The 24941-nt window shown below is 39.6% G+C and overlaps 1 protein-coding gene across 3 annotated transcripts in view; it reads left to right on the top strand.

The window, feature by feature from the left end:
* Window positions 1-24941, top strand: part of NUP210 (nucleoporin 210) — a 120251-nt gene that overhangs the window by 11175 nt on the left and 84135 nt on the right. For all 3 annotated transcript variants that reach the window (XM_034775574.1, XM_034775575.1, XM_034775576.1), the window contains exons 2-6: window positions 4632-4768; window positions 6395-6526; window positions 14684-14780; window positions 18661-18811; window positions 24027-24159. In XM_034775574.1, coding sequence (XP_034631465.1) covers window positions 4632-4768; window positions 6395-6526; window positions 14684-14780; window positions 18661-18811; window positions 24027-24159 — 650 coding nt within the window. The remainder of the gene's footprint in view (window positions 1-4631; window positions 4769-6394; window positions 6527-14683; window positions 14781-18660; window positions 18812-24026; window positions 24160-24941) is intronic.

The following is a 24941-nucleotide window of genomic DNA, read 5'->3' on the forward strand; positions in this document are numbered from 1 at the left end:
TGATGGCCACTGTAGAGCTTTTCTGAACACCAGGAAAGGTTCAATAGTATCTAGACAAAGTTAGGCTAATAACAGCACGGGGCAAAAGGTTTGTGAAGAATCTCTGGGTGTCTGGCTGTGCAAGAACCTGGCTATTCATGTGTTTAACAAACCTAACATGCCTGTACTCTGCCTCCATTGAATATAGATGTAATGACAAACTGGGATTCTGTTCTAATGACAACCATCCCATACACTTTATTTATACATTTATGTAATAGCTACATACACAAACCTCAAAACCATAATTATTCATTTCAGTTTTAGGTCAAGACAAGAGGAGGAAGGGTCCAAAATATCAGTTCAGTGAATTTATAAGGAAGCAATATATCAAATAATTGCCTGCATTTAGGAGGTGCATGATGTTAATTTTGCTAATCCCAATCCCAAATGTCTAGGAGGATGATTTTAATTCAACTGCTAAAATTCTGGAACAAAACCCCATTATGCTCTGGGGAATGTACATCTTGTTTGGTTATATTCTATCTAGTAAAGATAGAGGCAGAACAATCCACCAAATTAAATCATATTTTAGTTAGAGCAATGTACTGTAATACTCAGTGAAGGCGAAATCATGTGGGACTTACTGAGATTAAAACCCCATGGTAGGTTTTGCCTAAGAAAAAAATGAATGATAAAGATCGTTTGGGTTTAACAATGTGATAGATTTGATTTCAATTAGCATTCTAGGTTTGATGTTCAAAAGCAGTCACCGGTGGCTTAACTCCGTTCCCATTGCTGTCCATAGGTGGGCCGACCCACAGCCCTTCTGAAAACCCCACTCTGAGAAAAAGCTTCACACTTGGCTACTCTCACTGTGTCAATCTATTGCCTTTGCCTGTAAAACGTAGGACGGGATGGAAATCTGTTTGATACTCTTTTTCTCAGTCCAATGAGAACTGGCCTAAGAGAGGATAGCGTAGAGTAAATAGTGGAGGGAATCGCCCTCCCCTGTATATTTAAACACTCATGCAAATAGAGAAATTCTGTTCCATCGTGAGGAGGACAAGGCTGTGGTTCATCTTGAACATCTTACGATTCCCTGGGAATCTATTTGGAACTATAATTTGCTGATACAGATAAAATTGCTTCTGGGTTATTTTGGCTGCTGTGTAGTCAGTTTGGTATATAAACAGTAAATTGCATCCTGAGAATCATTGTGAGTATAGCACCAAACATATTGTTCAGTCAAGTCTCATCAAACTGTTTAAAGGCTTTACATGCCAGTTAATGGTACTGTTTCCATCTGGCTACATGTCTATAAATGTTTCTAAGTCAAGTCCTGAAACATTAGATGAGCTGATAATTATTTATCTTCAGAGAGACTTATTTTTTTGCTAATTAGGTATTCTGTGGTACTTAAACTGTGCAGTCTGAACTTATCTATAAATTGATGCAAGCGTATTCACCAAATTAATGCTAAAATTATGGGGAAAGAAGTATGTTTGCCAGCACTTTAAAATGGATTATTAACAGCATTAAATATGGTTAGCTATATTCACCCATCATACCCACTTATTTTGCTCCTCTACCATGGCAGAGAGTTGTATATTATTCCTGTAATTTTGCAGTATTTGTATAGGGACAAATTTAGGGCCCAATCCTGTCCCATTGACACTGATACGAGTTTTGCTACTGACAGCAATGGGGACAAGATTGGGTATTAAAGCCTAAAACTTAAAAAGTTAAACATAATGGGGTAGAAAGTACTGAAGTCAATGGGAGTGCTGTGCAGTCACCTGAAAGTAGAATTTGGCCCAAACTGTAGGAGTAAATCAAATGTTAGGACATAAATTACATATTTCTTTTGTTTTGCCCTCCCTCTTTGCTATTCTGCTTCTTCCCATCAGCACCACCCAAGTATTGTTTTTACTGCTAGACGCTATTAGCGGTTTTAATATTTAATTCAAGAAGTCCTACCAGGTACATGTTGGTAGAATCTAATGTTGAAACATTAGTAGCTCTTCTAGTATCTAATTACTTGCATGCTGTCCCAGGAATGAAAAACACGGCAGTATTTAGGCTGTAGAATAAATTGTGGAGGTATGTGTTGCTTTCTGAAATAGTGAATTGTTTACTGTCTATATCACAAGACTAAAATTAGCTCTGTAGAGGGAAGAGCATAAGAGTACAAGACACTACTGTAACAACATTTATTCAGTTAATGTCTTATTCATCCAACCTATAATTATTACACCCTATTTATGGGCAAGTATAGATGGGATTCTTATTAGTGAATACTAATGTATAATAAAAACATTTTCTCTATTAGGATTTGACTTTCACAGTTTTAAGTACATATGCTTAATTATTTTATTTTTATTTTCAGACTTAGACAATTTATCAGTTCTTAAACTGCCCATAAATAACTGCTGATAGCTGTTCATTTGTTGTGGTTTGGTGTGTGTGTGGTTTGTTTTTTGAGTAGGCCAAATTCTGGTATTTGTTTCAGAAATATCAGTGACAGTTGCACCCCATTCTTTAAAGCTAGTCCTTATTTGGGCAAAACATCTGTTGGAGTCATATTCATTAATACATTGACTTCAGTGGTGGTCATTTTGCGTAAGGACAGCAGGGTTTGGCCAACAGATATGCAAAACCCTGTAAATCCCCACAAATCTGTATTTTCATGTGCAATTCATATAATTGCAAACCAAGTACTTGTGTACTTCACAGAACCAGTACTTTACTCATACCTTTAGATTGTAAGCTGCTTAAAGCCTTTTTGTCATGTGTTTATTCAGTGCCTGCTATGGTGGAAATCTGGTCCACACCTAAGGTTCTGAGGTGCAACTCAATACAAACTGTGCACAATGGTTACATGTCCATTTCTACAGTTGTGTAGTGTTGAAAATGTATTTATAAACCTTATTGGTCCTGAAACTGATCTGTTGTTACATATTTCATTTGAGGAGCCCAACTGTGAGAATTGCAGAGTCTCTTGAACTTCCCATTGACCCTGCTTGGAGTTAATGGTGTTCAGTACATTGTAAGGCTGGATTCAATATTAAGATGGTGATTTTTGTTGTTTAATGTTGCAATGGGATGAATAATCATTTATTCTAATTAATATAACAAAGGTGGTTCTTTGTTCTCTTTGACTTGGTAGCTAACCGAAAGAAAACTGCAAGTACTGCAAAATGCAGTATGGTGGTAATGTGTTTATAATGGGTGTTAATTAACCACAAAGAAAGGGGCTATTTTCTTGATTTGGTTAATATCAAATGTATGTAGGCCTCAGCTTTGGAGAGAGTTGATGAAAATCAAAATATTTCTGTTTCAGGTGATTTCCCATAGATCATTGCTTTGTGAAACTTTTCTAAAAATTGCCATTATTTAGAAATAATTCCAAAAATAAGGTCAGTTCTTCAGCTGGTATAAATCAGTGTAGCTTTGCTGTTTCCACCAGCTGTGGATCTCACCCATAGTTTTGATTATTATTTTTTTTTTTTAAGAAAACCCAATAGCCAATCAACTGTGCTTTCATCATCACCATGAAGTAGCATTAGAGAAATCCAGAATGGTTCTAAGTTGTGACTTCACCCCCCACCCTGCTTCCATTCAGGCCCTTGCAACATTTAAGAAATTAAAAATTTGGGCCCCAGTCCTGCACTGAATTCCATGTGGACCCAGGGGTATGCTCATGCAGAAAACTCTACAGGATTGGGGTCTTGCTTTTTAAAGAAACACAGTTTTCAGCAAAAATGGAATTGGTCAAATAATTTATAATGGTTCAAACTGCTGTGTAGATTTAAATAGCACCAAATAATATTACACAAGCTTCTAAAGCTAAACTGTATTGCATACATTAACTAGACATTATATCACATTTGATTTTCTTAATTAGAAAAATGTTACTCATCACTTTTACTATTAATGGGCTCTGCCATAGCAAATCTATGGATAATTGTAACATTTTGTAATTGGAAAAAACCTGTCATCGTCATCCATACCTTTGCCATGGAAGATGCCAATTATGATTGCAAGTGATGAATAGCACGTATCTTATGACTGGTTTCAGAGTAGTAGCTGTGTTAGTCTGTATCAGCAAAAAGAACGAGGAGTACTTGTGGCACCTCAGAGACTAACAAATTTATTTGGGCATAAGCTTTCGTGGGCTAAAACCCACTTCTTCACATCACTGTAATTGATAGACTTAATCTTAGGTTGCACTTCATGTTCGCATTTTATCTTACTGTCTCTGCTTCTAAGTTATTAAAGCACAAGATGAAGGATTTTTTGGCTTAGTAAATGCATAGGATTTTTTTTAGCAAAATGACTAGCATAAACTGGCGTTCTTGTGCTGCAGTAAGGGGTATATGTGTTAATCGATAGAAGCAATAGGCTTAGGGCCTATTTTTTCCCAGAAGTGCTGACCATCCTCAACTCTGGTTGAAATCTTTGGTAGATGTGGGCACTCTGCACGTGCAAAAGTCAGTCCCATAGCTTGTAATATGAAGACAGAGATTTTACATATGGTAATAATGGTGGTGGTTTAGATAAAAAAGTTACTGTTGCTTTTAAATAAGAGTCTGTGCATTTTCCATGATAGCTGGCTAACATTGCAGTAACTTTCAGTGATATTCTTGTAGGTCTTCCACAAGGCCAGAAGTTGCCAGCATAGAACCTGCAGATCAAGATGAACGCCAATGTTCACAAAAGGCTGTTGTCCAGGCACGTTCATCGCAGCCAACACGTCTGACAAGTATCATTTTTGCTGAAGATATATGTAAGTTTTCAACTTTTTTTAAAGTCACATTTTATTGTGTGGGTTAAAAAAATTGTACGATACTGCAGGTTTATGAGCCCTATGACATCTTTAAGGGATACGCACGGTATATGTAACAAACATCCATTCATATGTGCACTTTATTTATAAGCTTATAGATAGAAAAGACCACATGAACCCTGTTCTGCAGAGGTCTCAAGTCAATGTGGGTAAGGCATCTGAAATCTTCAGGGGTGAGTAGTAGGTGTATCTGAAACTCTAGGAATCCCTAGATTTGTGAAAAGTGAGTGTTTCAATTTGAATTTTACATAATTCAGTTTCAGATATTTGGGATTTGGAAAATTGGAGTTTACTTCCATGCCTTACATCAATGCAGGGTACTGTCTGCTTTTAGAAAGAAAGATATGCAAAGCAGATGAGTTAATAGACATTTATTTGTAACATAATCATTGTATAATAAATTCATTACGTTATATTGCACTTTTCATCCCAAAGGAATGTAGGGTGTTTTATGAATGATACGTGTAGGGGGCTTTTACCCACTTCTGTCACTGAATTGTGTCCAAGGAGCTGCTATTCTGAACCAGTAACACTATACAAAAATTTTCTAGAGGGGAAATAAAGCAAATTTCTTCACTTACAATATGGTGGGCATTGTAAATCCTATACAGGGGTGAGCAAACTACAGCCCGCGGGCCACATCCGGCCCGTAGTACCGTCCTGCCCAAGCTCCTGGCGTGGGAGGCTAGGCTCCAGCCCCTCACCTGCTGTTCCCCCTCCCCTGCAGCCTCAGCTTGCTCGCTCCGCCGCGGGCGCAATGCTCTGGGCGGCAGGGCTATGAGCTCCTGGGGCAGCGCAGCTGCAGAGCCCGGCCTGACCCGCTCTCTCTGCTGTGTGGTGGCAGCGTGGCCTGGCTCCAATCGGGTGGCACGGCTGTTGCGCCACCAGCCACCGGTGCTCCAGGCAGCATGGTAAGGGGGCAGGGAGCAGGGGTGGTTGGATAGAGGGCAGTGGAATTCGGGGTGCTGGTCAGGGGGCGGGGATGTGGATAGGGGTTGGGTTGGTCGGGGAGGAGAACGGGGGGTTGAATTGGGGGCAGGGGTCCTGGGGTGGGGCAGTCAGGAAGGAGAGGGAGTTGGATGGGGCTGCAGGAGTCTGGAAGCAGTCAGGAGACAGGGAGCGGAGGGGGCGGGGTGGATGGGGCAGGGGTCCCAGAGGCGCCGTCTGGGAACAGGGGACGTTGGATGGGACAGGAGTCCCGCGGGGGCAGATAGGAGGTGGGGGCTGGCTCACGACCCCCTCCCCTAATCAGCCCTCCATACAATTTATGAAACCCAATGTGGCCCTCTAGGACAGCGGCGGGCAAACATTTTGGCCTGCTGCTGTCCTATACAAACACTTTTATTTTGAGCTTAAAAGGGAGGAGCTACTCTTGTCTTCAGAACCTAGTTTGTTTTTCAATAGCATTCAGGACCTGGATTCCATCCCCTGAATGGTAAAGCTTTGTTCTGCCCCTAGTTTAGATCTGCCAGCTGGTTAAGATGTACTTCATCTTATTTGCTTAATAATTTTGGTGATGATCATGCTCAGTGCTACTGACTTAATGTTTTCTATTGTTTCTTTAAGTGACTGGTCAAGTGCTTCGTTGTGATGCTATAGTTGACATAATTCATGGCATCCAAATTGTGTCCACGACAAGAGAACTTTATCTTGAAGATTCACCGCTGAAGCTGAAAATTCAGGCTTTGGATTCTGAAGGTCAGAGGCTTACTATTAAGATGTGAAAGTTTTAGTGAAGTCGTGTGTGTGTGCGTGCGTGTGTGTGTGCGCCAAGAAATCCCGAACATCCAAATGGGCCAATTGGACACTGTTTCATATCTGACAATTCCTGTTTAATTTTTTCTGGGTTCCTCAGGAATCAACTTTAGTATTAATGGCATTTTCAAATATCAGAATCCCAAATACACATATTTACATGTAAAAGCTCTAACTTCAGGGAAAGGGGGCGAAAGAAACAAAAAGCAGGAGGTAATAACATTTGCACAGCTAAAATGTCACATCAATATTTGGCTGGTCTGGTCAGGGCTGCAAGGAAGATTGAAGCAGTAGTGATACAAGTCTGTGAACTATAGGGTTTTGCTAAGCTGAGGCAAGGAGGATGCATTTTTAAGGCAAACCTGTAAAAAGACATTTTATTTAAGGTCAAACAAGTTTAATATGTCTTTTGTTCACACTTCTGTCCCTGTTCCAGGCACCAACTGCTGGGCTTCATATCCCTCAAACTAATATAATCTAGATTTTTTTTATAGTTGTTTCCATCATCCTAGTGTCTGACCCACTGGAGTCAGGAGTCTTTTCAGTGACTTCAGTGGAAGATAAATTGGGTCCATCATATCTAAGAGGAAGAGGAAACCTCTGCTTGCCATAGCATATGTCGTAATCTGAGTGCCTTCAGGAACTTCAGACCTTGCTTCAGCAGCTAAATTCTACACACAAAACAAAAGGTTTTAAAAAATGAATTAAGGCGGCCAGACGATTTAAACAGCAGTAGAAGCTTGATGTTCATAGTTTGGATACTAGAGGCTTAAACCACATATGTCTACTTATAAATCATAAAAGCCAGGCTCTATACTGTAAAATATCAATAGGTAGAACTGTTAAACTTCCTTACTGTATTTGTAATTCCAGAACCTTGTCATGGTTTTTCTGTACTCTCAAACATACTCAGCTGACAAATTTGCTTTGGGAGCCATCCAAGTTAAAGTTTGAACAGAAGCTGTGGTTTAAAACCCACAAAAAACGGTATAATCTAAATTGCTGGAACAAGATGTTCACTAGGAGCCTAAGCTTAAACTTTCAAGCTTAAAGTAATGGAAACAGTGATTGCTCAGCAGCTCTGAAAATCACTTTTTTGTAAGTGATTAACTTTAGGAACTCAACTTAAAGAATTTTGCTGGAGATTTTTAAACTGCTATGGTCTTCTCGTACAATACTTTCTACACATTCATCTCTTTTTGCAAACATTGTTCCTATACTAACAGATGACCAAGTTTTGGAACATGAGCAGAATTATTGAAGACAGTCTTTACATTTCAGAGGTGCTCTCTTGTTATTTAAGAAAACTGAATAAATGACTTTTAGTCAGTAAATTATTCATTATTTTGCATACAAGAGGAGCAAAAATAAAGGGGAAAAAATAAGCTTGTAATTGGTGAATAGTTGAACATTGCAAAGGGCCTGTAGCTGGCTTTTACTTTGGACTTCTGCACATATACATGATGATATTTGGTAGATTTTGTAGTAACTTATATATTATTTCACTTACACACATAATGGAATGTTAGGGAATTTTTAAAAATGTTATCTTTGTTTCAGACTGACCATATACTGTGCCTCATTATTGCATCTTGTATGAAAGATCAGGTCATGCTTTACTGTGAAGCTCTGGTCCTGTGACAGAGGATGCTGTAAATAGCAGTACCTAGATATATAGTTCACAGTGGTGCCTCCCCTTACACATACTTTTTTGGAGTTTTGTCACACACTTAACATCCTAATGTATTGTGTGCAAATTACTTTTGTTAGTGCCAGTGAAAAAAGCAGAAGACATTTTAAACATACACATTAAATATGGTCTAACATGTATTTTTTCTGATGACACCAATTATCGTGTGCTATGTAAATAAGCACTTAGCACTTTCCCCAAATAGTTTTGCAGCATTGCTGAAAAAATTTAGGACAATAGTTACACCATAGGGAAGTTGGCCTCATGAGTGTATGAAGAAGGGAGACGATATTCAACCAATCTTTGATACTATGAGTCAAATTAGTCTTGGTGTAAACTCAGTCACCCATTATCTCAAAATAGCTTTATATCAAGGCACTCTGTAAACATGGAGAATGCTAATGTTAAAGCAGTTATGTAAATATTTAAAAAAATTAATCACAAAATTACTGTGCATGTACATGTCTTCAAAGCTTCTAGACTTGATTCATTTTTGTACAGTGTAAAATGAATTAAAATTCTGATTCACAGGTTCTGGACAAAACTTTCTACAAATATTTTAGGAAAGTAAAGTTATTTTGTTATGCTTGTTGTGAATTATGGAGAGTTAAATACCGTGAAAGCTTCTTGTTAAATGCTTGAAGTTCCAGTTGTTGGTGAAAGAGCAGAACTCTTAAGATTAAATTCCATCTCAACATTTTAAAAGTACCATAACATTTTTACATTGTTTAGACAAACTAATAAATGGGAAATAGCTTAGTTCACATGATTAGTCTGGAGTTCAAGAATAGTTATTTACATTTGTAAGTATTTGTAGGACCAAGCCAAACCTGCAATTCAATGGGATTTTTATCTGGGTAGGGCCTGTGGGATCAGGGCCCAAAGTAATTTCATATATAGGATTCCAAAAAGCTGCTGGAACCATTGCAGTTCCTTAGTTATATATGTGAATTTCAGCTGCTTAAAATAGTGATTTGTCCTAGAAATGATGAGTGGTTCTTGACTTAGAGCACCACTAGCAGGAATCACTGTAAAGTATATGTTACACCTATTTTAGTAACCCTCGGTTCTGATTCTGCATTTGGGTCCACATGGCTGGTAACTGTGCTGTGTCTGTCATAACTTTTTAATCTATGTTAATCACTATGTTGCAGTACAATTGGAAAATTGCTTCTTCTAATGACCTACTACTTATATAGTGGACTTTATCAGTATATCTTTAGATGAAGTCCCTGAATTGCTGTGTGTTAGAGATCGCCTGTATTCTCCATGATGAACTAAATACAAAAATTCAGGTCAAAAGTATTTTGAAGAGAGTAGAAGATTTGAAATTGGATTTTATTAAAAAAACCAACAACTTGCTGTTTATCACTAAACTGAGGTGTATTGAGAAACTTCCTGTCACAGTTCCCTATTCTTGAAGGATCTCAGTACCATCTGACAAGATAATATATGTTTTCATAGATTCATAGATTCTAGGACTGGAAGGGACCTCGAGAGGTCATCAAGTCCAGTCCCCTGCCCGCATGGCAGGACCAAATACTGTCTAGACCATCCCTGATAGACATTTATCTAACCTACTCTTAAATATCTCCAGAGATGGAGATTCCACAACCTCCCTAGGCAATTTATTCCAGTGTTTAACCACCCTGACAGTTAGGAACTTTTTCCTAATGTCCAACCTAGACCTCCCTTGCTGCAGTTTAAACCCATTGCTTCTGCTTCTATCCTTAGAGGCTAAGGTGAACAAGTTTTCTCCCTCCTCCTTATGACACCCTTTTAGATACCTGAAAACTGCTATCATGTCCCCTCTCAGTCTTCTCTTTTCCAAACTAAACAAACCCAATTCTTTCAGCCTTCCTTCATAGGTCATGTTCTCTAGACCTTTAATCATTCTTGTTGCTCTTCTCTGGACCCTTTCCAATTTCTCCACATCTTTTTTAAAATGCGGCGCCCAGAACTGGACACAATACTCCAGCTGAGGCCTAACCAGAGCAGAGTAGAGCGGAAGAATGACTTCTCGTGTCTTGCTCACCACACACCTGTTAATACATCCCAGGATCATGTTTGCTTTTTTTGCAACAGCATCACACTGTTGACTCATATTTAGCTTGTGGTCCACTATAACCCCTAGATCCCTTTCTGCCGTACTCCTTCCTAGACAGTCTCTTCCCATTCTGTATGTGTGAAACTGATTTTTCCTTCCTAAGTGGAGCACTTTGCATTTGTCTTTGTTAAACTTCATCCTGTTTAATTCAGACCATTTCTCCAATTTGTCCAGATCATTTTGAATTATGACCCTGTCCTCCAAAGCAGTTGCAATCCCTCCCAGTTTGGTATCATCCGCAAACTTAATAAGCGTACTTTCTATGCCAATATCTAAGTCGTTGATGAAGATATTGAACAGAGCCGGTCCCAAAACAGACCCCTGCGGTACCCCACTCGTTACGCCTTTCCAGCAGGATTGGGAACCATTAATAACAACTCTCTGAGTACGGTTATCCAGCCAGTTATGCACCCACCTTATAGTAGCCCCATCTAAATTGTATTTGCGCAGTTTATCGATAAGAATATCATGCGAGACTGTATCAAATGCCTTACTAAAGTCTAGGTATACCACATCCACAGCTTCTCCCTTATCCACAAGACTCGTTATCCTATCGAAGAAAGCTATCAGATTGGTTTGACATGATTTGTTCTTCACAAATCCATGCTGGCTGTTCCCTATCACCTTACCACTTTCCAAGTGTTCGCAGATGATTTCCTTAATTACTTGCTCCATTATCTTCCCTGGCACAGAAGTTAAACTAACTGGTCTGTAGTTTCCTGGGTTGTTTTTATTTCCCTTTTTATAGATGGGCACTATATTTGCCCTTTTCCAGTCTTCTGGAATCTCTCCCATCTCCCATGATTTTCCAAAGATAATAGCTAGAGGCTCAGATACCTCCTCTATTAGCTCCTTGAGTATTCTAGGATGCATTTCATCAGGCCCGGGTGACTTGCAGGCATCTAACTTTTCTAAGTGATTGTATGTATGTATGTATAGTCCATTTGAAAAAAATAATTAATTTTTATATTGGGGTTGTATGTTATTTTATGGCATAATCTGGGAACAGGAAACTCCAGTCTTATCATAGCTCAGTGTACCAAAGAATTGGTAGTGCTATTGCTTTAGAACTGCTGTCATAGAACTGTTAGCAAGAGCAGGGTGAGGAAATAATCCCAATGTATCTAAAATGACTTCTTAAACTCCTGTCCAAACTTAATCTTTACTTGATTGATCAGTGTGTTCTTGGCGTAAACTTTGTATAAGGATTAATGGAGGCTAATCAAGTCATAGTGGGACTAAAGTGCTTTCAGTTTCTAATAGGCAGGATGAAATTTAATATATCATGCCACTCTTATTAAATTATACTTCGGGCTAAATCCTGCTACTAACTAAAGTCCAAATGGAGTTTTTCTATTGACTCCAGCGAGACTAGGATAGGATTTTCTAACATTTATTTACCTTGGATAACTCCAGTGCTGCAGAGGCCCTGTCCCCGTTGTCTCAGCAGGGATTTCATTGTGCTTCTGCTGAATGTTGCTGTGGCACTGTTAAGACACATCTCTGCACTGGTACAATGTGCTTTTCTCTCCTGGCCCTGTTTGCATCTTTAGTTTGAGCAAGAATGAGGGAAAACATGTCTTAGCTTTGCAAAACTAAAACATCTGTTATGAGAACAGCTAATTTAGCTCTGTGCATCTTAAATAAAATATCCTCAAGCAGTTTGAAACATATTCCCCCATAATAGACTGAATTAAAGAAAGAAGTTTTAGAATGGAAGAATAGAAAGATGCTTTTTATAGTCACAATCTTGTTCATGCAGGATACAAAGCTATTTGTATCTGTATAGTACAGACGCTCCCCAACTTACGCAAGTGTTCCATTCTGGAACGCCTTGCGTAACTTGAATTTTGCGTACGTTGGAAATGTATACCTGACAGTTTCGCGCATCCCCCCCACCCCCACCCCCCAAAAAACCCTCCCACCTCCTATCTCTAGCTTTTGGAACTTTTTCCATAAGTGCAGATTTGCGTAACCTGGGGGGTGTCTGTATATATTTGGGAGGGAAAATATGCTTTGAATTGTATTACCACTGTTACAGCATTTCTGTGGTTTAGATGATGCCATAAGCCTTTAGCTGTAGGAACTTGGCAGTGGTCATTATAATTGCCAATGAAAGAATGAGAGAGGAAAACAAAGAATATAAATGGAAATAAATTATTATTAATAATAAAAAATACTAGCACAATATAAGGCTTCAGCCCTGCACCCATGAATGCCAATGGGAGCTTTGTAATTGGTTTCAGTGGGTGCAGCATCTCTCCAAAGGTTGAGAGATCTTTCTAAAAGACTTTCAGAATCAGCATGTGACCATTATCTGGCTTCAATATGTTTATTCCATTTATAATCCTTTAATATCTGTTATTTCACATGTTGGAATGACTCAGGGCTTGCCTATACTTACCAGGGGGGTCGACAAGCGGCGATCGATGCATCGGTAGTCGATTTAGCAGGTCTAGTGAAGACCCGCTAAATTGACCGCAGATCGCTCTCACGTGACTTCTGTACTCCATCGGATCGAGAAGAGAAGGGGGGAGTAGATGGGAGATCGTCTCCTGTCGACATCACATAGTGTGGACCCTGTGGTAAGTAGATCTAAGCTATGTCGATTTGAGTTACGCTATTCACGTTACTCAAATTGCATATCTCAGATCGAATTTCCCTTGTAGTGTAGACAAGACATAAGATCTAGTGCCCCCACCCCCCGCCAAAAAAAAATGAATAACTTGAATTGTCTATATTACCGGTAAATCCATTTCAGGTTTAAAAAAGTCATATTGAATATATATGGAAAGTGCATTTCATTAAAATGTGGATCCCAAATTCCCCAAAGAGTATCTCAGATCCACATGTCTCAAAGTGCTGGATTATGCGCTTGGCTCTATGAGTTATCTGAAAGGTGTATAAAATTACATATAGGTTGATAGTTCCTTACTTATATGTCTGAAGTTTCTCATATATATGGTTTGTTTCCACTAGAATGTGGAATATATGGTAATTAGGAGATACGACTGTGACATACACATGCCGTAAAAGAGATTTGCCATTGACTTGAGGCGTAGTTGGATCTGGCCTTCTGCAAATAGCTGAGGTGAAGGACTTAACCCTCTCCTTTCCTGCCAAACCACTGAGTTGTTCAAGGACTTGTATATCTACCCTAATGTACCATTAGGGAGTCAGCAACACTTCGTTATGGAGTCTGTTAGCACCTAAGATGCAAAAATGCTTCTAATTTTAAGTGGCACACATATACTTCGGGATTGGAATCCATCCTGCATGTGAAAATGAGTTTGAGATAAATTATATTGTGATGCTTTCAACATTAAAACAAAGATGCCTCATATCCACTTGGCCCAAAGAAAGTGGGAGTTTTGCTGCTTACCAGGAATGGGCCAATTGTCACATCTGACTTTTGTAATAACCTGTATTGAAGGATGCATGTGTCCTATTGGTATCCAAAAAGTAGTCATGGAATCTAATCAAGGTTTAGATGGTTCTTGTTTTGAAGGGGGAAGGTTGTGATTCCAGTAGTATCTTATTAAAAATTCAGCCAGTTAATTCCCTTTTCTCCAGAGCAGACATGCTGGTACACTTAGTGTGACCAGAAAATATAAATTTGTAGTTGAGCAGTGAGGGTGTATGATAATACCTGTATATACATACTGGGATCCAGAGCATTCCCAGTTTCATATGTTGGGCCTAAAGTGGGACAATTGCATTTGTACCACAGATGTTTATGGTCACTACAGGCTACTGGGGCTATTGTCTGCAGATGGCGTCTTATGCTTTTTGGATATGTCGCAAGAACGCCACAAGACGTTCCGGCGAGCTCCATTCTACAGCTGGCTTGTAACATCCAGGATAAAACTCCACCAACTGAGGAGTGGAGGCGGCCCAGAGGCTGATCTCTTATTATGGGGGGGCATCAAGTCTGTTCCAGTGTTGGACTCTTAGCCCGTCAAGCCCTTGCGGCTGCACAGGAACAGATCCAATGGTGAACGATGGTTACGGCCGACCATTCGGCTAAGTATTTAAGAAGAAGATCCAAAGCAGCATATCAAACCATAAATTGTAAACAATTCTCTATTCTATTTTGATTCTCCAAACCTTCCAGTTATCTGGCTTAAAAAAACACCTCTCCTTTTTAACTTTAATAAAGAACTATCTTGTTTGAATGATTTTTGCAAATTTAAGATGCTCCTGCTTCTGTTCATTGATATTTCTTGTTTGTTTGTTTCCAAGGAGCAGGAAGACTTCGTTGTCATTTTGAATTTTGTTACCTAATTATTCATTTGATTTATAGGAAACACTTTTAGCACATTGGCGGGGTTAGCCTTTGACTGGACGATAGTAAAAGATACTGAGGCTGATGGCTTCTCAGATTCGCACAATGCATTGCGGTAAGCACAATTTACATTATTCTCAAAGGCTCCAGGTTTAGTCGTGTTCTTAAAGTTAGGCATGAACAAAAATACCTTGCTGAATCTGGGTCTATAAACTGAAATTATAATATCCAAAGTATAGTATACAGATTCATTGTTTTAGATTGACTACTACAACTGCCAATCCACAATTCTGGGCACTTCCACACCCATTTAAAATTTGCAATAATAAAAATACAATTGATGATGTTCAGAAGCTGTGCATATAGTTCTAAACCACCAATAAAAAAATAGCAATAGACTCAACTATGCCAGAGCTGACCCCTCCCCAAACAACTGGGGAAAACGATAAGGTATTAGTGCTGCGATTGGTACGTAAGGATATGGGGGTGGCTGCAGAGGTCAGAGGTTAGCCTCTCACGTGGAAGGTGGGGCTATGGCCCATTCAGTACTTGGCCACTCTGCCGAGACTGCCAACAAGGTGGCCAAAGTTTGGTTGAGGTGTTGGTGGCTCTCGACACCATTTACAAGGAACTGTACTGAGAAACAAATATTTCATTTTTTAAAAGGTTTTAATGAGGTTTTTGAAGCTTTCAGAGCAGGGCATTTAGCATTCTAATGGAAGATGTAGCAGATTTAGCCTTACAACATTTTGAAAATCCAAATCACTGTGTCTTGCTTGGCACTTATAATCTGTAGGACCCCTGCACATCACACCTATGGTCCCATTGATTCATGAGTAGGGGTTAGCCCAGGGGCAGGCAAATTTTTTGGCCTGAGGGCTGCATCCGGTTTCCAAAAGTGTATGGAGGCTGGTTAAGGGAGGCTGTGCCTCCCCAAACAGCCAGAAATGGCCTGGCCCCCGCCCCCCCTCCCCCCCCCCCCCCCCCCCCCCCGTCTTGCCCCGATGGCCCCCACCAGGACTCCTTCCCCATCCACCCACTCCCTGTCCCCTGACGGTCCCCGGACCCCCTGCCGCCCCATCCAACCCCCCGCCCCCCTCCTTCCTGCCTGCCTCATTGAGACCCTTGCCCCATCCAATCACCCCTTCTCCCTGTCCCTGACCGCCTCCAGAACCCCTGCCACCGACTGTCCCCCGCCATCCCATCCAACCCCTGACTGCCTGTCACAATCTCTCCTTCCTGACTGCCCCCCCGGGACTCCTGCCCCCATTCAATCCCCCTGTTCTCCACCCTCTGACTGCCCCGACCCTCATCCACGCCCCCGACCACCACCCCGAATTCCCCTGCCTTTTGTCCAATCGTCCCTGCTCCCTTACCACGCTGCCTGGAGCACCGGTGGCTGGCGGTGCTACAGCGGCGCCGCCCAGAGTAGCAGGACAGGCAGCCGCACCGCCCGGCTGGAGCCAGCCACGCCACCGCGCAGCACAGAGCACCGGGTTAGGCTGCGGCTCTGCAGCTGCACTGCCCCAGGAGCTCGCAGCCCCGCCGCCCAGAGCATTGTGCCGGCGGTGGGGCGAGCTGAAGCTGCGGGGGAGGGGGAGAGCCTCTCGGGGCAGGGGCTCAGAGGCCAGGCAGGAGGGTCCCGCGGGCCGTAGTTTTCCCAGCTCTGGTCTAGCCCAAACTCTGAAGTCTAATAGAAACTTCCATCTAAAGATCTTAAAGTGTTTTGCATCTTCTTAATGAATTTAGCCTTGTAACACCTTTGGATGGTAGGGCTTATGCTCTAATAAATTTGTTAGTCTCTAAGGTGCCACAAGTACTCCTGTTCTTCTTTTTACTATTATCTATGTTTAACAGATGGGAAACTAAGACACAGCTAGGTTAAGTTCTTGCACAACATCATACTGAGAGCTTGTGGCAGGGATAGGAATACTCATAGCTTCCTGTGCTTACCCACCAACAGTCTTCCCCTCACTTATAGGTACTGCATAAGCTTTCACTGTACCTACTTTAGTATTCTGTTGATTTCCTTTGACTGAGAGGAGTCACGCTACAGGGATTTCAATTTCTACTCTTATTAAACTCATCAACTTTGAAGGCTACCCAGTGTTGTCGTATCTGGGATATTTTTCATTTTAGGTTCCCAATGTCCTGGTTTAGCCTTTATATTGATACTGACTGACTGGTAACAGGCCTTCAGCAAAGCAGGATTATTTTGTCTAATAGAACTCTACTAGTATCCATCATAGTAAATGCTACAATGAGTGTTTGCTTTGCTTGATATGAATGTCAGCTCCAGAAATGCCTGCCTGACATACTTTTCAGTTTCTGGTCATACCAGAAGCATATAAAACACTAAATCAATTTTCTTTCCCATCAAGCAGTTCCCACACACTAGCCAAGTAGAACATTAAACTGCCGTTCTTGTAATATATAATTGTGATGCTAAGACACAATAGATTCATACTCAAGTGCCAGGATTTCCATTTACTTAAGAAAATAATATCCAGCAAAATTTAGTTAGTAAGGAAGTGAATCAAAGCGTGAGGCAGAGGAGATAGGAAAGTATATTGTGCTTTAAGAGTCCTGCTCATTAATGTGAAATATCTGTTGTTGTTGTGTCTGTAGTACTCTGTTGTATTGGGTGTGTTTTTTTTTTTAATAGTAAACCAATGTAATTTCTCTGATCTAACCTACATTATTTTTTTTCTGAAAGTATTTCCCCTGGGTTTTGCCTGTAATGGCAGAACATGCCTTTTTAGCAGCTTCTATGGATAGAACTGTTTCTGCACTAATGTATGTGTTTTGTTTTATTTGTTTTTTTTTTTTTAATGGTACAGCTGTTGTGTGTAGACAAGCCCTGAATCATTTAGGTGCTTTTGAAAATCCAACCCAGCTCTTAGAAAGACATCCCATCTTGATTTAAAAACTCCAAGGGATGGAAAATCTGTCACACTTTTAACATATAATATTTTTAATAAGGTGGTTGTGTTTTCTCCCGCCCCCCACCCCCCCCAAAAAAAAGTTTTGAAGCAAGAAATTCAGAGTTTAAGGCTGTTTTTTAAAGAAATGTGAAGGCTTTAAGTTGCTGAACTCCCATTGAAATCTAGTGGAGGTCTGGTGCCTAACATCATTCAGCTCCTTGGAAAATTTCATCCTAAGTTTTGTTTTTGGTGTTTTTTTTGCAAGCAGCCTTCAAAATGTGACCCTGTTATCAACACTTACCCAGATCCTGTACACCAGAAATTCCTTTTCTCCTAATTACTATACCTCATCTAAATTTCCATCAGAGACCACAAAATACATAACTTACGTACTGTCTGTACACATTTAATCAGCACTTCCTATCCACTTCACATCAAACGCCCTTCTAGTTCACTTGAGCAAAACACTATAATGTTCTCTTAATCACAAACAGAACTGCAATGCCTTTCCCATTTACCATACCTCACTGATCTAGAGAGTCCTCTATATGCACACTGGAAACATCGTTGGAGATACCTCATCCATGTTTCCTGTATGTCTCTAAGAAGGTCCTGCCTTCTATACATAGGCTTCAGTTGCACTTTTATACCAGTCACTACACAAATTAGCCACAGAAGCCAGAGTACCACAGTGTCAGAGCACACAGATGTATTGTACACTATATGTCCATTGCAGAATACAATGCGAACTCTGAATTATCTTGGTACTGAGTACAATTATGCCTAACAGTCACGGTACAAGTTAGAAAAGGGACCTGCAAATAGGTATTATAGCCATCTATGTTTTCCAGTCCTACACAAGCCCATACAGCACCCATGAAAGCTTAATTTAACATTCATGTGTTCAGGCATATAAGTGAAAATTGAGCTTCTCCTTCCTGGCTTAAGATAAGCGTCTTACATGTGCTATGGGCATATGTGCTAGAAGTAGACAATACTGTAGTTCTGACCCAGGTTAGCATACATTATTCATGACTCTTGTCTCATAAAGTTGTTCTGTTCACTTTTCAGTATACTCAAATTCTTAGAATCTACCTATATACCGCCTTCCTATATATCAGAGATGGAAAAAGTTGCCAAACAAGGAGACACCGTTCTGGTGTCTGGAATGAAAACAGGGAGTTCCAAATTAAAAGCAAGAATACAGGAATCTGTTTATAAGGTAAGAAATTCACACGGTTCATTTATTTTTTTTATTTTCATGGCAGAACTTCCCTGGAACCACATTAATTTTCCCTCCCATATTACTACATACCCCACTCCAACATCTCTTCCTTTATCAGCTACTGTAGCACTTCCCCCCCTTTACCAATGGGTAGATGATGTGGCTTTTTCTGAGGTGATTGCCAATACTACTTCATTGATTTTTGCCCAGCTCTCGGGATGAATAGTGTAGTTATCCTGTTTAATGGGCTCCCCAGATGATGTGGGTCCCAAAGCTAGTTTCTAAACCTGACTCTGTGACATGATGGTGTAGATATCTCGTTCCTATGTTATTTAGTTTGTTTTACAAAGGGATGCACTCCAAATTCACAATTTCTTTTCCTTCTCTTCAATCACTGGCTCTTCAGGGCAGAGACCGCCTTTCACTTTATATTTATATGGCACTAGTGCAGTGGGGCTCTCATTTCTCTAATCACTGTTGTAATACAAATACTAATAATAACATGAACTTACTGTGGTGTTGTGCAAGCCAGAAATAAGACAGTTTACTTTTGAAATCCCAAATTATGTAAGGTTCCCAGTTATAAAAACAGCTGTTCACTTGTAAACTGTGCAAACTTCTACTGGAAGTTGAAAAGTGATTATGAAAAGAAATGGCATCTTGGGATTCCAAGTTTATTGGCTTTGGATCAGAGCATAATGACACTTGGATATTTGCACAGTGCTTTGACATCATACATTTTTAAATAAGTGCTGCTATTATTAATGTTTGATTATTAATATCCTTGGACAACATCTGCCAGATTCTGGCCTTCACTTAATGCTGTGCAGCATTGTGTAGCTCAACAGGGCCCTGATTCAGCAAGACACCTAAACACATGTGTATCTTTAAGCATGCAAGTTATCAGCCTGACTCAAGTGGGGGACACACAGTTAGGTACCTTGCTGAAATGGAGCCTTGATCTACTACTGCTACCAAATAGAAGCATTCCCACGGCTCGGTGATTATCAGCATTCATTGTGGGATGAGGTTTTGGCCCTCTGGCTCTCTGTCAACAAATATTAAAGATTTATCTGATGGATTTTTTCTGTGTTGTTCATTTGTTGAATTGAGACCACCCCCCTTAGTTCCCTGCATCATACCAATCCTCATTTTGTAATCAATTCTGCCTCATTAGATTCCAGTCTCTTAAAGCAGCGAGATCAAATGCTAATAAACAAGTGTGTTTAACTATAGCATTGGCCTTTTTCCCAGGTCTCCTATTGATTTATGCTATTTGTTTCTTTGTAATCTACAGTAACTGTGTTTTCATTTTAACCCTAGTAATGAAATTGTCCTTTCTGTTAGTACAATCTATTTAACAGACATTTATCCCCCCTTTTTTTTTATGGGTTATTTCTTACAGGAATGTTTTGCATTTCATTAGTATTTTAAACTTTGCAATATTTTAATATTTTAACATTTCACTTACAGTATTTTTAAAAAATCCATCCAGTATCTGTATGCAATTACTTGATATATTGCCAGTTTACGTTTTTCAGGTATTGGTTAAATAATCTACATCCTCTGAAAATATTGTTTAGAAGTACAAAAATAATAGTGTATCTTAAGGGCCATATTTTGGTTTCAGTGGTGCAATTGAAAAGTAATTCTGCTCTACTCCTTGCAATTACTCCAGATTCACACTATTGCTGATGAGATCAGAGTATGGCCTGGTATTAGTAATGTTTATTTTTGCTGTGGTTCTTAGCCAGTTGTAGTTGGTTTTGTTTTTTGTCTTCGTATTTATTTTCTTCTGCATTGGTTCTGGCATCATTCTGTGAATTTTGATTGAAATAGTAGTGTCCTGCTCAGAACTTTATATGACTTGCTTTATTACTATTGTCCTTAAATCTTTCACTGCTGCCAGACCACATGTGTTTTCAGTGGAACATCCCTCAAGCAAATGGAATAGAACAGAATTTGGTTTTGTGTAGTGTATAAAATTAGGAATATGCAATAAACAAAGGAGTTACACACACACATCATAGCAGTTTTAGAAGACATGTCAAACAAAGGTATGTTGGACCTCCCTGAAAAAAAATGCATTTCCAGATCTCAGATTATCCATTGCGTGCTTGCCTCCAAAAATCGTAGGGTGGGACGCATTCTCCACAAGATTAAATTCTCCACCTCATCCTTCCGCAGCATTGCTGAACAATATATAATTTGGAATTGCTTCCTTGTTTGAGCTGCTGCAGGGACAAGCTTTTTGCATCTGCAGCTATTGCAATGTGTGACAGGCAGTCAACAAATTCTAAAGGGCCACAGAATTTGTGGGCTGTGCCAGGATGCAGAACATAATTTATGGCTGAATTCTTGCACTGAAATCCTGACTCCACTGAAGTCAGTGGCAAAATTATTGACTTTTTTGGGCCCAGGATATCACCCAGGTTCTTGGTGTTTGTCCCACTATCCAGGACAGTAAACCTGAAAGTTGGAAGGACAGAGCACTACATTTTGCAGCTTCAGTGTGATCACTGCTGTATGGCCACTTTCATTTTTTTATAAACACTTTTTGGCATGTCTTTGGGCTATAAAGGCAAATCATAGAATACCAGGGTTGGAAGGGACCTCAGGAGGTCATCTAGCCCAACCCACTGCTCAACAGGACCAATCCCCAGACAGATTTTTGCCCCAGATCCCTAACTAGCCCCCTCAAGGATTGAACTCACAACCCTGGGTTTAGCAGGCCAATGCTCAAACCACTGAGCTATCCCTCCTCCCAGATATAAATGGCTTGCATAAAAAGGAAAGGATATAAGAGAGATCCATCTATACACAAGTAAATTAAATTCCCTGTTAATAAAAAAAACCCCAAGAATTTCCTATTACCCTGCACCTTCTTATTTTTTTCCTATTAAGAATAAACCAAAATATGAACAAACTTCAGTGCACCGAGCCTCCTAAGTTGTTCTACCTGGATATGCAAAAGACCATAAGGAGAGAACATCTGATCGTAAGGGGAAGCATGATTTAGTGGCTGAAAGCACACATGATTCATGAACTCTTCACTATGTATATTTTCCTGGCTGCAGCAATGTGGACTAATTACTTATACACTCTATGCCTCAGTTTCCCTATCTGTGAAATGGCATTAGTATTCCATTATTGTGTTGTGAAGTTTATTAATGTCAGTAAAGAACTTTAAGGTTCTTGATTGGAAAATGCTATACATTTTAAATTATTTGCTAATTGAGAAATTTAATCACTTCCTGGTGTAACCACTGTTTAGTAGACTTTTCTATACAGAGTCAGTTCTCAAAGTGCTTAAACCATGCCATGGCCAGTTGGATTGAGCTGGAGGTCAGAGACAGCGTTATTCACCTGGAAACTTTACTGCTGGTAGTACTGGCTATGCCAATGCACTATATGCACTCTGCAGCACTATTGGCACCAGTTTGTGCAAGGCACAAATTACAGAGCAAGTTAATTCGTGGCATGCCAGGGTGAATCTGTAGCACACCAGCTCTCTGTGAATCAAGTTCCATGTGGACACCGCTGCGGCGCACTGAAAGTTAGCATACTATGCTTTCAAATGTAGCATGTTTAAGCCAAGCCACACTCCAGGACTTTCAGTGTACTGTAGCAGTGTCCACACGGGATGTTACTGCATCGCAAGATGATGTGCTATAGAGTCACACCCTGGCTTGCTTCACAGTAACTCACCCTGTAGCCTCTCACATGGAAATACATGTTACTTTGCCAATAAACTAAAACTGGCCTCCTTCAAGCTTCCTTGAGTATTTAACAACAGTTTTCCTCCTGAAAGCCTCACTTTTCTCTTCACCTCTCCACCCTCAAGAAATGTAATTTGTTAAAGCCTGCAGTTCTATGTGTAACATTTTTAATCATGGCCAAAGATTGGAATATACGTGGGGGGTTTTAAATGTGTGATGAGGTTAAAAAAAAAAAATGTCCAGTACACCTCTACCCCGATACAATGCTGTCCTCGTGAGCCAAAAAATCTTACCGCGTTATAGGTGAAACGATGTTATATCGAACTTGCTTTGATCCCCGGAGCACTGCTTTACCGCGTTATAGCCGAATTCGTGTTATATCGGGTCACGTTATATGGGGTAGAGGTGTACTTAAAAAAATGGAAAAAACACTCAAGTCTATCTGGTAAATATGTAAATGCCAGTTCTTCATAAAAGTACTTTGCATCTGATGCATCCGAATGTCTCTTCTGAAGCATTTCAAAACTGTCATGCAATTAGAGAATTTAAATGTTTGCTGCACTGTAGTGTAAAAAGAAAAACACTGGTAGCAAATACATACTACGTTTGTCCTATTCTGGGAAGTCGTATTAAAAAAAAAAAAATCTGTAACAGTTTGGTATGATGCATGGTACTGTACAGACTTTTGGAGTGCTGCTACATTTAATCGGTTTGGACCCTTATAAAAATGCTCCCTGCAGAGCACAAATAGATACAAATGTTTATGATACACTTACTTTTTTTCCAGCGCTGCAGAAGATGTGTACATTCTTTCACTGAAATCCAGTATTTTTCTGTCTAGTCATGTGATATTCTTAGCCATCAATATTTATTAAATGGTACACTTCAAACAAGCCCAAAGCCCCAGAAGTGTGCCAACATTAAGATTTTTCAAGTTATGAAATTTTGAAAGCAATTGTGGAAGGCTTTATGAAAACACTGGTTGATCTTAAATAAGAGGTGTACAACAAGTACTGTTGTAATGATTAGAGAGGAATGATTGTCACCAAAATATTTTGATTACCTTGTCTCTAACACCCTGCCAGTTTTATTTATTTATTAATTTATTTATTTTTGCTTGTCTTCTTTCATGGTCAAATAATCCTCATCTCTGTATATCTGAGACCTCATCTTTGTATTCATCACTTGACATTTTACACATTAATCATTAAGTTAACTGTTGATTGGTTTGACCCTGCTCAGATATCTTCAAATGTCTCGTTTTGCTTATCTCCTTTAGTATCCATTGCTGATGGTGCAAGTGAAGCTGTGCTTCTGTGTACCACTACGTGCTCTGAGTTCTATTGCCATTAGAAAAGTGGTGGTGTTAAACTGTTCTTCAGGACAGAAATAACTTTATACATATTTTTTATTTGTGGATTATGAAGCTTTTTTTAAATGGGTATATTTGTTACTTTAAAATGTGGCTTTTTTTTTTTTTTTTTAACCAATAGAATGTACATCCTGCAGAAGTCAGGTTGCTTATTTTGGAAAACATTCTTCTAAATCCAGCTTATGATATCTACCTGCTGGTAGGAACATCACTTCAATATAAAGTTCAGAAAATAAGACAAGGCAAGATTACAGGTTTGTCTTCCTCCATTTTTCTTAATATTCCACATTCAGTGTGAATTTTTCACCTATGAGTAGAAAATTAAAATATTGTGTACACTGATAAGGAAATGGTCTTAAATTCACCTTAGATTGTTAAACTTTCATAATTAAAATTATGATGAGATATCCTTTATCTCCCTCCCTTTCTCTAATCATGCAAACACTTATGCATATGCTTATCTTCTATGTAGGAGTAGTCCTATTAAGGATTAGTCATGTGCATAAATTTGAGCACATGCATAACAGTTTGCAAGTTTGGGATCCAGGTCAGTCTTATTCAAACATGTTCATCTGTCTTTCATATTGGGGAAACATTTGAATTTTTAGTACATTTGTTTTCCACAGAAAGGCCTCATTCACTTTGTGAAATGCCTGATTTAGATGTTACTCCATTTTCTTGGCAAATTAATATGAAAATTGGAGAAAGGTTGAACTAGCTGCATACCAATTTCAGAGAATGAGGAGATTTGTTTATAAGATACAGGTACAAGTACAAGAAACTTGCAATATTGTTGATGGGAGTTATTTTAAGAAACCAGATATGAAATCATGTATTCACTTAGACCTACTTCAACTCTCTAGTTAGCAGTATGGGATGCAGCAGCATGGATTTCAGTTGCTCATGTAAAAAGTTCCTTTTGCCAAGACCAGAAATTGGTCTGATGTCATTCTCCTTTAAGCAGGAAGGCAATTTTAGTTGGAGCCTTCAGCAATGGGAACAAAATATTATTTTATTCATCTAGCTTAGATTATGC

This window comes from Trachemys scripta, chromosome 7 (assembly GCF_013100865.1).
Source record: "Trachemys scripta elegans isolate TJP31775 chromosome 7, CAS_Tse_1.0, whole genome shotgun sequence".
Lineage (NCBI taxonomy): Eukaryota > Metazoa > Chordata > Testudines > Emydidae > Trachemys > Trachemys scripta.